At 46.4% G+C, this 13,113-nt stretch overlaps 2 protein-coding genes and 1 long non-coding RNA gene across 4 annotated transcripts; 2 read left to right on the plus strand and 1 right to left on the minus strand.

Annotated features, from left to right (window-relative positions):
- The first annotated feature begins 795 nt into the window (after positions 1 to 795).
- On the plus strand, positions 796 to 1,564 carry LOC123413929. The gene is made up of 2 exons (XM_045106627.1): positions 796 to 1,006; positions 1,101 to 1,564. The coding sequence occupies exons 1-2, from the start codon at positions 866 to 868 to the stop codon at positions 1,446 to 1,448; spliced, it is 489 nt and encodes a 162-aa protein (XP_044962562.1). The 5' UTR covers positions 796 to 865; the 3' UTR covers positions 1,449 to 1,564.
- Positions 1,565 to 6,251: 4,687 nt separating this feature from the next.
- LOC123444618 (probable inactive receptor kinase At5g58300) lies at positions 6,252 to 12,776 on the plus strand. 2 transcript variants are annotated; one of them, XM_045121412.1, is made up of 3 exons: positions 6,252 to 6,497; positions 9,125 to 10,480; positions 11,813 to 12,776. In XM_045121412.1, the coding sequence occupies exons 2-3, from the start codon at positions 9,193 to 9,195 to the stop codon at positions 12,445 to 12,447; spliced, it is 1,923 nt and encodes a 640-aa protein (XP_044977347.1). In that variant the 5' UTR covers positions 6,252 to 6,497; positions 9,125 to 9,192; the 3' UTR covers positions 12,448 to 12,776. The 2 variants fall into 2 exon arrangements, with proteins under 2 accessions (XP_044977347.1, XP_044977338.1); XM_045121403.1 differs by having other exon boundaries at positions 9,128 to 10,480.
- Positions 6,504 to 11,879, minus strand: LOC123444632. Its single transcript, XR_006631014.1, has 3 exons — positions 11,790 to 11,879; positions 11,383 to 11,481; positions 6,504 to 6,928 (listed from the first exon to the last, which is right to left on the minus strand). It is a non-coding gene; the product is annotated as an uncharacterized LOC123444632 (long non-coding RNA).
- Positions 12,777 to 13,113: the final 337 nt, after the last annotated feature.

Here is a 13,113-nt window from a genome sequence, read left to right on the forward strand (position 1 = left end):
GTATCGACGAAGAAACTCATAAGTAAGTAAGATGTGACCTAGCTAAATAGATATTCCATCAACTATTCTTGAATTTTTTTTGTTATCTATAATTACAGGATGAGCAATATGGGCAGATCTGGTATGGACTGGAATGCAGAAAACATTGAATGGATAAATCAGTGGAATAATGAAGCTCTACAAAATATAGTGCCTCAGCAACGGTAATTTTACTAATGTTAATTTAATTATGTGCTTATAAAATACAGAATGTGATGTCAATTTAGTAATGTTAATTTATTTATGCAGAACGTACGATGCAACTACGACAGAAGCGTACTATAATTGGTATCGCATGAGCACGCATACTAGACTAACGAGTGAACCACCTACGATGCCAACACATCCAACGCATATGGAACAGTTGCAGAGACGGATGGACACATCATCAGCTTACTATCGTGACTCCGCGGTAATAATCAACATCTTGCTATTCAGGTCCATCATTTCATGAACAATTTAACCAACGAACAATGATTTTTTTCAGATTGATATTTGCACCCAAGTACAAGCGATGGCGAGGGAAGGAATGCGAGCCCAGGGAATTGATCCTAAAGGCAGGTCGTGGTTTAAAAAAAATAGCGAATTCGTGAGCACAAGGTTTACGAGATGCGGTACAGAGAACGACGTTGTCACTGCAGCGTACAACATTCCGGAACCGAGGTCAGCTAGACCGAGTGCGGCGCCGTCGTCGTCCATGCGGTGGGGAGAGGGTCGTAATACTACGCCGACACTTCCACGACATGACTCGTCTCTACCAATACATGGACAGACATCACAGGTAAATGCTCCAGATGTAGGTTCGACACCCGAACAGACTCATTTCATGGAGCAGGATGCATATACAGCATATGGCGCACACATTCAAGGATCTCAGCCATATCTGCCCACGCGAGGGATTAGGATGCCCGAGGAGAATCGTTGGGCTGAGACAAGCGAGGGAGCACAAAGCTACAACAGCGGTCAGGTATGTACAATTATAATAAGCAATTACATAACTTCTATTTACACATATTTTTGCTACACACAATTTATTTTAAAAACATTTTTTCGTGGAGCAGGAAATTAATGATCCATCATGGGGAGATGAACATACCCAGCGTGGCGTACAGAAAGAAATACTCACAGAAACCCATGATACTCAATGCACGCTCCCAGGAATGATAAATGATTTTTTCGGGCAGGACGTTATTGGTCCATCTTACATCAATTCTGAGTCACAACCATTCACCTACAATTTAGAATCATCATCTCAATATGGATTTCAGACTCCACCACCTATGCATGAGTCGCAGACACAGGAACACGAGGGACAGTACGGTCGTGGTCTTCGTGAACACAGACCCCCTGATCGATTGTCACCCTCCGGTCGTCGGGCAAGGCCAGCTGGTCGTCGTCGCATAGGGTGATTCGTCTATGTATGTGTGCGAACAATTGCATCTCTCTATGTCAGTTTCAAACTTTCAGATGTACGTACAAGACATCTATGTAGTTTCATGAAATAAAAGTTCTCGATATATTTGAAGTTGCTTCCATAAAATAAGATACATAAAATAAGATTCATAAAATAACATACATAAAATAACATACATAAAATAAGATACATTAAGATGTAGAGTTCATAAAAAAAACTACATAAAGTCGTCGTCATCCTTCGACGATGCAGAGCTCTCGCCCTTTGACGAAGCGCTACTCTTGGCTTCGATGATGATGCGCTCTTGGCCTTCGTCGATGACGCGCTCTTGGTACTCGGCATGAAGATATCGTCTTCGTCCTCACTATCGTTAATCCATAAGAAGGGATGTTTTACTCCACCTCCACCGCGTATGTGTTGGCCTTTCTTCTTCCATCTTTCATTCAACCGCAGAAGTTCTTTCCGAATCTCCTCATATGTCCTTGCAGGCCACCCCTTCCTAGCTAATGCGTGGGCAACCTCATTCAGTAGCGTGTCACTACTGATGAGTTCGTCCCATGAAACTATTCTATTATCTATCTTGAAATTGCTAGCTAAGCGCAGAAGACACTCGGACATACCACTATGAAAACTACGATCGAAAGGATAATGAGACATTTTCAGCACACTCCTTACCCACCTTGGTCTGGAGGGGGGTTTATAGGTGCAGCAGAGCGAGACGAATAACTAATGGCGGGAAAACGAGGAGGGAAAGCGAGGCGGGAAAGCGAGGGCGGGAAAGCAAGGGCGGGAAAGCGAGGCGGGAACAAAATGGCGGCAAAGCTATACGCGGGATAAAATGGCGGGAAAGCGAGGCGGGAAATAAATGGCGGGATAAAATGAACATACACGTAGCTGAAATTAAGATACTCATTGCGGAAATTAAGATACACATTACTGAAAATAAGATACAATTTGCCGAAATTAAGATACAACTTGCAGAAATTAAGATACAACTAACACAACTTAACATACAATAAAATAAATCTACTGAGTCCAACGTGGATATTTTCCTTTTCCATCACCAGCTTCTTCTGCTGCCTTGGCGGCACGAGCCCTTTCTCTCTTTCTCTCCCTCTCAGCTTCACGGGCCTGTTCCCGCTGTCTGTAAACCTCCTCCAGCCGAAGTTTCTCTTCTTGATTTTTCCTTATCATCTCATCAAGAAAAGCCCTCTGCTCCACACAGTAATCTTCCCACTCTTTCTTCTGCTCTGCTTTCTCCTCTGCTTCAGCCTTCTCACGACACTCTTCCAAGTCCAAGCTAGCCCATGCACGGCGACCTCTTTCACGAATCTCAGTCACCGCCCAGTCCGGCATTTCCGTGTCAATCCAACGATAGTACGTGCAGAGAGGAGGAGGAGACTAAAGGATGGATCAGATTCAAGTAAACAATAATATCAAATAACAATAATCTGGATGACTTGAGCATACCGGAGGCCTGACGTACGCAGAAATAGATTCGGGTGGATCAGATTCATAATTGGCGCACATGAAAAACTTCATGCCCAACCAATCTGAAAAATCCGTCACCTCCTTCACCTTGCAGACATCTCCGCACCAACATCGAACTGCTTCCACCCCCCGAGGCAAGCTTGCACTCTGCATTTTCCTAGGCCTAATGCTCTGATCCGAACAAGGCAAACTCATACTGACTGTGGAGGTGCAGGTGCTTTGAAGTCTGTCTGATGGTGAAGAGAGTTTCACTCCCTGCCTCCTTTTATAGGCTCTGCCGGATGTCTACGCGGGAAAAAAGGGCGCGAAAACGAGAAACTGCAGCGGGAAAATTTGGCGGGAAAATAACGCGGGAAAATTAGGCGGGAAACTATTGCACTGCTCGTCCGTTGTTATCGCGTGTACATTCTAAAATAAGTCCATATACATCCATATGTAGTCTTGTAGTACGAACTCTTAAAAGACTCTTGTAGTTACTTTTGTATAAATGATATTTTTTTCAAACCATGAAAGAGAATTATGTGTGATCATTATAGAAGATAAAGAAGAAACAAATACAAAGCTCTAAGCGTCATACAAAAAAAAGACCAACTTTACTAAGAGCGTCATTATAGAACCATGAAAGAGAATTATGTGTGATTATACGAACAAGGATTCAAAATCATTTACTTTCATGTAAATGATAGTTGCATTTTAAGTATTAAGATTACATATTATGGCGACCAACGAGAGCATCATCACCAAGTGATTAGTTAGTAATGTTTTCTACTTTATTCCATGGCAGTGTCACTGCTGCGATAGCAATCAAACATTCACTCCCAAAATATTTGATCGAGAGCTAAACCATACTTTCTCTATAAATAAATATAAAAAACGCTATTGTAAACAATGTCGACCTAGAGATAAAAGCACACGAAACCACCGTAACGAACAGTGTCGACCAGGAGACAAAGAGTCCCTCTGAAATCGCCGCGGTGAACAATGCTGACCCGAAGATGAGAGCCCCGTGAAACCACGGAAAAAACCGCCCGCCTTCACCGGCGTGGATATCTTGGTTTGGTTCGAGGGATGGGGGATAACCACGGCCCAACAAAATATCCATAGTATATGCCTCCCATGCACTTAGCCATCCGTGCAACTTGCACAATATTTTTATTCAAAAGGATTGCACGGTCCGAACCGGAGCAAGTTGGCAGGAGTAAATTTTGACTGTTTCGTCGGTGGAGAGCGGGAAAAATTCCCACTGTTTCGTCGGTGCGAGCGGGAAATAAGCCTGGGAATCTGGCCACGCGGAAATCAACGCAATCAGCAACAGTGTCGGCCGTGCGGAAACAGTGCCCTGGCCGCCTGCTCCCGAGGTGGCAGGGCCCACCCGGCTTTGTCCGTTACGGACAGGAGTGGGCGGGAACGGGTTCCGGCGCCGGCCGCCTCTGCCGGTGGCGGCAGGCCCCGGCCGCCAGGGGTGGTGGCGGCAGGCCCCACGGCCGCCTCGTGCGGTGGCGGCAGGTGCCACGTGCCGCCTGGCGCGCCTGCCGCCACCCGGGGTGGGGGTCTTTTTTCTCGTTTCCACTCGCAGGTGGTCTCTTTTGACAATCTCACTCGACAGGGGGTCCTTTTGAACAAAAATTCGTCAGTTGGGTACCCACCCTACCTACGCCTCACCCGTCACCCCCTTGGCAAACGCAGGCCACGATCGCCATGGCATGTGCACAACACATCACTCGCGGTCGTGCATCGGTGCGCGCCGCCGCGCGGACGTCGACCAGATCCGACCGAGTCCATCCATGCAGCAGCAGCAGCTTTGCCGCGCTGCAACCACTCGCCGGATCCATCCATGACCATCACATGCATCCACATCATTCATCATATGGGCCGCCATTACCCATTAGCAGCAAAGCACGAAAGCAAAAGTCCAAAACAAAAGCCACAGCCATTGGATCTTCTTTTTTATGTCTCCCTGAACTTTGCTCTTGTACGTACGCTGTACATGGCATCCGCTAGTTGCGTACACCGGGTTGGTACGCCGGGTGCCCACGCCAAAAGGCAGCCAGCAGTGCCGGAAACCGGATCGGGAAAAGTGGTGGACGGGTCGAGCGAGGGATCGCTGTGCTGTGATGGCGTCCATGTGCTGCTGCTCATCGACCCGGTTTCGCCACCGCTGTAAATGATCGCCACCGCCGCTGTTTGCACATACTTAGCCGGAGCCCGGATGGATGTAATGGCGGAGCTCTCGATCGTTGTGGCCGGGTGGATGTACCGGCCGGCGTGGATCATAATTGGCGCATGATCCGTGGACCTTTCCACCGGAGCATAGTTGTAGTAAGTACCGGTGCCGTTGAGTTCCTCCATTGCTTGCGCACAACGTCTATAATATTCAACTCGATCACCCCGCATGTTATGCCGAGGACGGACCTTGACTGATTAATCTTAATCTAGTCCTAGTTAGTCACCGTGCATGAGTTACTGCGATGTGATCAAACTTTTGGATGGAATCGTAAAGCCCTTATACTGCATCTATGAGACTATGACATTCCGTCCGTACTACGTACGTTCCACCATGGCAGACCAGAGCAGAGCAGAGGGAATGTCCTGCGTCGACAACCAAGGGAAATGATAAACTAGCGCACCAGCCAGCCGTATTGCAACTACTAATACAGATTTACTAGTACAATTTTTGTCTGCCCTTTGTAGACGTTGGTACTGCCAGGCAGCGTACGTGAGCTGATGAGTAGTCAATGCATGCACCGGCCGCTTGATTAATCAATCAATCAATCGATCGATCGATCGCTAGTGTTATTAAGTCTACCATGATGCTGCCTGCACTACCAGCACTACTACTAGCTATTGTTGTTGTTGTTGTTGTACCACCGCATCACTAAAATGATTATTACAACTTGTGATGGATCAATAATTACCTGTACCACCATACCACACCAAGCTAGTAGTACAACTGGAGGCCGAGTATAATACAAACGGGAAAGAAAAGAAAGATGGAGGTACGTACTGTATGTCTGTATCAGTACTAGCAACAAAACGAAAAGCGTATGCCCGGGCCCACGGGTCAGAGGAAGGAAGGAGCCCTTGGCAGCAGCACTCTTGGCCAACGCCCCCCCTTCTCTTAAATGCACAGCGAGTTTGCACACACACGACTCCACAAACACACAGAGGCGCGCGCACCTCACCTGACCGCACAACCGCACTGTACTGCACTACCTCACACTCAGAGGAGGGGAGGAGGGGAGGAGACGGCGCAGGGCGGGCAGGTCCGGCCGAGAGTCCGTCGGGAGGGGGAGGCGGCGGGGGGAATGCCGCTGGCCGTTGGTTCTCGGAGCGTGATTCTGGGCCTAGTCGGCGGCGGCGGCGCCCTGTTGTAGTTTGGAGGGGGGCGGTTGGTCGATTCGCGGGGCGGCCAAGGAACGAGGCCGGAATTCCCTTCACCGGCGCCGGAGAGGGGGGGATTTGCGACGGGCCTTCTCGCCGTGCTGGCGTGCGCTCGCGCGGAGGAGGAGCATGGCGCGGGTGGGAGGTGGCCGAGGCTGGGATTTCTCGCGAGGTATGTATGGATGGACCTCGTGCCTCTTCCCAGTACAATGCACTTCTTTTCCTCTCGTTTCTGTCCCGGCTAATCGCACGATTTCGTGGAGCATGGCTCAGCGGTCGGTCGTTTCTTGCGCACCTTTTTTTTCATTTAAATTTAAATAAAAAGAAAGTAAAAGCAAAGATACTAGAATGTACTCCATTTTTAAACTAATATAAAAGTGTTTAGATCACTATTTTAATGATCTAAACGCTCTTATATTACTAGTTTACGGAGGGAGTATCTTTTCCCGGTGCTACTAATTCTGGGTTTCCTTTTAAAATGTGTTAAATTCAGGAGCTGAACACACACACCCTGTAGATTAACTGATGCCATTTTTAGCTTCGATGCATTAATCTTCATTTATTTCCTGCTTCCACTCACCATTGCTGCTATGCCTGTCAAAACTTTGAAGTGTAAAAAATAGTCAGCGAGCCAGGCATGTGCAATGGGCAGATTTACCTGTGCAACTTCCAACCTTAAATGCTGTTGCAAGAAAAAGTAAAAGTAAAGATACTACTACTAGAATGTATGGGCAACGTTCGTTTCCTAGTGCTACTATTAATTTGGGGTTTCTTTAGAAAAGTGCTAAATTCAGCACCCGCCTTGGAGCGTTTCACTGTGATCAATCCATGCCATTTCTGCTTCGATTTGTATATTTGGTAGGTGCTCTAGTCTTTAACTCTTTATATCCTGCTTCCACTGCATGTGCAAGGAGCAAATGTGCTTGTAAAATAGCCAGGAATGTGCAAGCAGCAAATTTACTTGTACTTGTAAAATAGCCAGGAATGTGCAAGGAGCAAATTTACTCGTACAATTTCCAACCTAAATGCTCTAGGAGAAACATGGAAGCATGAACAAATTACAATCTTACTGTTGCAAGAAAAGTACTTCACTGCACTGCATTTCTACAGCTACAACTGTGGACTGTTTGTACCTAGTGTTTCCAGGAAACGTTTGTATGTAGTGCGCAGACAGCGACATCTCTCGCTCTGCACATTTGTCCCATGGCGTGAAGCCTGAGATGCCCTGCTCTACCATCGTGCCAGCTAGTGTGCCGTGCTGCCCATGATCACACACATCCGTCCATTATAATCCGCAGAGAGCCCCACGCCGCCCCCCGGAACCTCGAAAAAAAGGAATCCTCATCCCCGCTCGCATCTGAGACCACCTGCTTTATGTGCTGGACTTTTGGTTCGGTGCCACTGCTTTTATTCAAAGCGCTAGCTAGCTTGTTCCTTGAGAAAATTACATCTAGGTAGTAGTCGACCCTTGGTTAGTAGGTGCTCTCTGGGCAGTTGCTTTTGTGCATGTTCTACCTGTGCAGTGCAGCCAAGGAGTTGGCCAGTGTGCTGTGGCTTTCCTTTTATCTATTTCAAGTCCTGTTGGAATCCCGCCTTGTCACTATCCCTGCGTCCTTTCTGGCAAGTACCCAAGCGCCTTGTTTAGGCGTTAAGAAAACTGAGGTGTCCTGTGCAGTGCAGAAAAGGCTAAAGAGGAGTTTCATTTTATGGGTTTGTTTTTGGATGCTTTGTAAAAAGATACGTATGTGGGTTTCGTTTTATGCAGCACATGATCGCACCTGCCTCGCTGATGCACTGATTAGCTACAGGGGTGGGGCTTTGAATCGGTTAGTCTAAAGGAAAGACAAGGGTGTCATTCGTTGTAATGTTCCTCTGGGAGGGGAGGTTGGTATGCAGTAGCAGTTGAGAAAATCTGATGGACCCTGGACATGTCGATGGGTGGTAGCGCTTTGTCATTTTGTTATGGGGTGTATGTTTTTGTTCCAATAATGAGCTTTCCTCCGGCTTTCGATGCCACTAACGCGGATCAGTTATGATGCAAAGCCTGTAAAGCTGTTGGTGTTTGTAACACTGAGATACTGTATCTAGGTTCCTTGGGTCTTAAGTAATGTTGCTAGTATTGAATAAATCTGCATTTTTTACCGTTTGTGTAAGTAATCTCCCTGGCCATTAGAAACTGGGGTTGATAGCCTGGCACAACTTGTGTCAAATCCTGTTAATCTCACAACAGGCTCCTTTCTGGTCATCAAATTTGCTGTTATTTGGCAGGACCAGTAAACTTATACTCCCTCCGTCCCAAAATAAGTGACTCAACTTTGTACTAACACTAGTACAAAGTTAGTACAATGTTGAGTCACTTATTTTGGGACGGAGGGAGTATTACATTTTCCGAAACCAGACCCTGCATTGCAAACATGAGTGAAGATTCATCTTGTAAACTGTTAATGGATGAAAGAATTTTCTTCCATCCAACCGCGCAACTCTCTTAGTAGTTCTGTTCTACATTATTGGTCCTTTATAAAGACATTACAATGTCAGAAGGAAATAGTTATTGCTCTTTTGCCTTTTCTCATGGTCCCTAAAGCAATGATGTTTAGTTAGTTGCTTAATCATGAAGTAACTATCTTCATCGGGAAGCTCATTTGCTTCATCAGTTCATTTTGTGTATCCAAAATCCCTTCCAGTTCTACTATGTTTCTTCCACTTATAAACTGCACATTATACGCCCTCTATGATTCTGACTGTTGTTGTTATGAACCAATCTCACTTACTCTTGACTTACATTTTCCTTTTGTGCAGCAGGAGTGAAACATTGATGACCCTCGGATTATAATTCTGGTTCTCCTTGTTCTCTGGACATCCTAACAATGCAACATCTTTTGCTCATAGCTTTTCTTTCCGCTTCTTTCTTCCTTCATTACCCTCCTTGTGCCAAAGGAGCTGATCTGAACTCTGACAAGCAAGCCCTTCTTGCATTTTCTGCATCTCTGCCTCATGCAAGAAAGATCAACTGGACCCTCACAACCCAGGTCTGCACATCTTGGGTTGGGGTTACATGCACACCAGACGGGAAGCGTGTTCGTATGCTGCGACTACCTGCAGTGGGACTATTTGGTCCTATGCCCTCGAACATACTTGGCAAGCTTGATGCCTTAGAGGTGTTAAGCCTTCGGTCCAATCGTCTTACTGTTAGCCTCCCCCCTGATGTAGCATCCATTCCTTCTCTGCACTCTCTCTACCTTCAGCGCAACAACTTGTCGGGCATAATACCTACTTCACTATCATCAAATCTAGCATACCTTGACCTGTCGTACAACTCATTTGTTGGAGAAATCCCATTGAAAGTGCAAAATATGACTGAGCTTACTGGGTTGTCTCTCCAGAACAACTCTCTTTCTGGACCCATCCCTGATCTTCACCTCCCCAAACTGAGATATTTAAACTTGAGCTACAATAACCTCAGTGGGCCCATTCCGGCTTCTCTGCAGAAGTTTCCAGCCAGTTCTTTCTTGGGGAATGCTTTTCTGTGTGGGTTTCCCCTGGAATCATGTCCAGGAACCGCTCCTTCTCCTTCTCCTAATGCACCACCTTCCCAGGAAAGCAATTTGGAAAAGTTTTGGAGAAAGCATCACAAAATTATCATAATTGCAATACTTGCTGGAGGAGCGGCAATATTGTTGATTTTGATTATCATACTCGTGACATGCATCTGCAAGAGGAAGGGAGGCGGAGAGCCTGGCGCAGCTTCATCATCATCCAAAGGAAAGGGTGTTGCAGGTGGAAGAGCAGAAAAATCCAAGCCAGAATACAGCAGTGGTGTCCAAGAAGCAGAGAGGAACAAACTAGTTTTCTTTGAGGGCTGTTCATATAATTTCGACCTGGAGGATCTGTTGAGGGCTTCAGCTGAAGTCCTGGGAAAAGGAAGTTACGGTACGACCTACAAAGCTGTTCTTGAGGATGGCACGACGGTGGTGGTCAAGAGGCTAAAGGAGGTGGTGGCGGGAAAGAAGGAATTCGAACAGCAAATGGAGATAATTGACAGGCTTGGTCAGCACCAGGGTGTTGTTCCCTTGCGTGCCTTCTATTACTCCAAGGATGAGAAGCTCTTGGTTTATGACTATGTTCCACCGGGTAGCCTTTCAGCTGCTTTGCATGGTATGTTCTTTATTTCAAGTCTTTTTTGAACTATCAAGCATTTCATTGCCTGTTTTAATTTTGAAACTTGTTTTGAGCTTCGAGTATGTTTGTTCAAGTTGATGGTATTGCTGATCCCTGCTGTGAATATAGATGACTAAAATACCACAAGAGCAATAACAGTATTTTTGAAGGAAACAAAACCCGGTGTTTGAACACTTACTTACTTCCTCCGTTCCTAAATATAAATCTTTGGAGAGATTCTACTACGGACTACATATGGATGTATATAGACATACTTTAGAGTGTAGATTCACTCATTTGGATCCGTATGTAGTCCGTAGTGGAATCTCTAAAAAAACTTTTATTTAGGAACGGAGGGAGTAGATGACAAGTACATGCAATTCTATATTAGGAATTGCCTTCAAATATGTAACACTGTGAAATTGTTCATGAAATAATTAGGAACCTGCAGTTTGTTCAATGCAATCTAAGAAAATCATGAGTTGGAAAACAAAATTATGCATAAACAAGTTGGGCAGTTGCACTTTGGCATGGTGAGAACTGAGGTCGCCTTTATGTTAATCTTTCGGAATCTTGAAGTGAACGATGAAGTCAATTCCTTAGATATAGGAAATTCTGAGTTGGTTATTCTGAATTAGATAAGAAGATCATACAACATTAGTAGTACTTCCTCCGTCACGGTTTGGAAGGCGTAGTTCCGTTTACATGCATTTTCAGAATAAAAAAGGATTAAGGCGTATGACATTTAATACTTGATTAATTAGGAATACTAGTAGGCTGCATGCACTTCTCTTTTAGTGGTTCTATAAGTTACTGTGCATTATCTTCTCAAATAGTTAGACGCCGTATGGTTATTGTGTGAGCACTTGCAAAAAAAATTAGAGTCAATCAAGATGTACCTTGGTCCCAGAGATTGCTCATGTGTGCCTTCTAAACCATGACGGAGGGAGTACTATACATTCCTTATATGCTGCCTTTCGAGCCTTGGCCATAATGTGCTGAAAGAAAATGGAAGATATTTTGAGGCAGTGCAACCTGATGTCAGCAAGTACCTTCCGCACTGATTTTGTTTAGTGTAGGACCTCTACTTCTTTTCTGAATTTCTGCTGAACATTCAGAGGGAATTGTTATTGTGGTTTGGTAGCTACAATTGTTTAAACTTTTGAGCTGTTGTCGTTCTATGGATGCTGAAATGTGAAATGTGTAGATAAGAATAGGTGCTGGTCTTTTTAACCTGTATAGTTAACTTTCATCTTGATGTACCACATTTTTTTTAAACGACGAAAGTACATGATCACAGACTTACCATCAATTGTAAATAATACACAGGGAACAAATCTGCTGGAAGAGCAGCACTGGACTGGGAGACGAGAGTGAAGATATCGGTCGGCGCGGCACGGGCGATCGCCCACCTCCACACCGGAGCAGGCGGCAAGTTCATCCACGGCAACATCAAGTCGAACAACGTGCTCCTCTCGCGGGGGCTCAGCGCGTGCGTCTCCGACTTCGGCCTCGCGCAGCTCATGGCGCCCCCCCACGTCCACCCGCGGCTCGTCGGGTACCGCGCGCCGGAGGTCCTCGAGAACAGGAAGCCGACGCAAAAGTCGGATGTGTACAGCTTCGGCGTGCTGCTCCTGGAGATGCTGACGGGGAAGGCCCCCCTCCGGTCCCCCGGTCGCGACGACTCCATCGAGCACCTCCCGAGGTGGGTGCAGTCGGTGGTGCGCGAGGAGTGGACCTCGGAGGTGTTCGACGTCGACCTGCAGAGGCACCCCAACACCGAGAACGAGATGGTGCAGCTGCTCCAGGTCGGCATGGCGTGCGTCGCCGTTCATCCGGACCAGCGGCCGAGGATGGAGGAGGTGGTCGCGAGGATCGAGGAGGTCCGGAGCTCCGGCTCCGGGACGACGACGAGGACCTCCCCCGAGGACAAGCCCAGGGAGGAGCACATCCGGATCACCTGACCTGACTCCTGAGGCGGCAAAAAGTTGGTCTGATGCAGATAAGTAACGACGTGCCAAGCTCTCGATCGTTGTAGGTGGTAGTGCCGTTGAGCTCCTTAATTACTTGCGCACAACGACTATGATACTATTCAATTCGATTGCCCGCGTGTTAGTGATTAATCCAGTTTGCATGCTACATTGCTGCTAGGTAGCAAGTCGTCCTTGTTGAACGATATGTGTGCCGTGTGCGTGCATGTATATCTTTGATTGATTCCGTTGTAACCTTCTCCCCCTATTTTTCAGGCACGTAGACTAAGGGCATATACAATGAGGTCTTGATTCCGTTGTAACCTTCTCAACCTAGCATGTACGAGTTGAGGGCAATGCAATCTTTAGAGTATCTCCAACAGCAGCGCTATATAAGCGTCGCGCTGAAAAAGACACTTTTTTGTGCGCGCGAAGTCGCTCCGGGCACTCCAGCGGAGGCGAAAAAACGCGCACGCGGCATAAATGGTTTAGCGTGCGGGACGAAACGGCATCACGCGGCGCTTATTTCGAGCACCTGCTGTTGGAAATATGCCCTAGAGGCAATAATAAATTGGTTATTATTATATTTCCTTTTTCATGATAATCATTTATTATCCATGCTAGAATTGTATTGATTGGAAACTCAAATACATGTGTGGA

This window comes from Hordeum vulgare, chromosome 1H, assembly GCF_904849725.1.
Source record: "Hordeum vulgare subsp. vulgare chromosome 1H, MorexV3_pseudomolecules_assembly, whole genome shotgun sequence".
Classification (NCBI taxonomy): domain Eukaryota; kingdom Viridiplantae; phylum Streptophyta; class Magnoliopsida; order Poales; family Poaceae; genus Hordeum; species Hordeum vulgare.

Excerpts from the sequence above, each read along its gene's own strand:
- LOC123413929 (XM_045106627.1), top strand. The coding sequence starts at position 866 with ATGGAGCAGGATGCATATACAGCATATGGCGCACACATTCAAGGATCT. Across the intron at positions 1,007-1,100 it reads AAAGCTACAACAGCGGTCAG|GAAATTAATGATCCATCATG; the intron begins GTATGTACAATT and ends TTCGTGGAGCAG.
- LOC123444618 (XM_045121412.1), top strand. The coding sequence starts at position 9,193 with ATGCAACATCTTTTGCTCATAGCTTTTCTTTCCGCTTCTTTCTTCCTT. Across the intron at positions 10,481-11,812 it reads CCTTTCAGCTGCTTTGCATG|GGAACAAATCTGCTGGAAGA; the intron begins GTATGTTCTTTA and ends AATAATACACAG.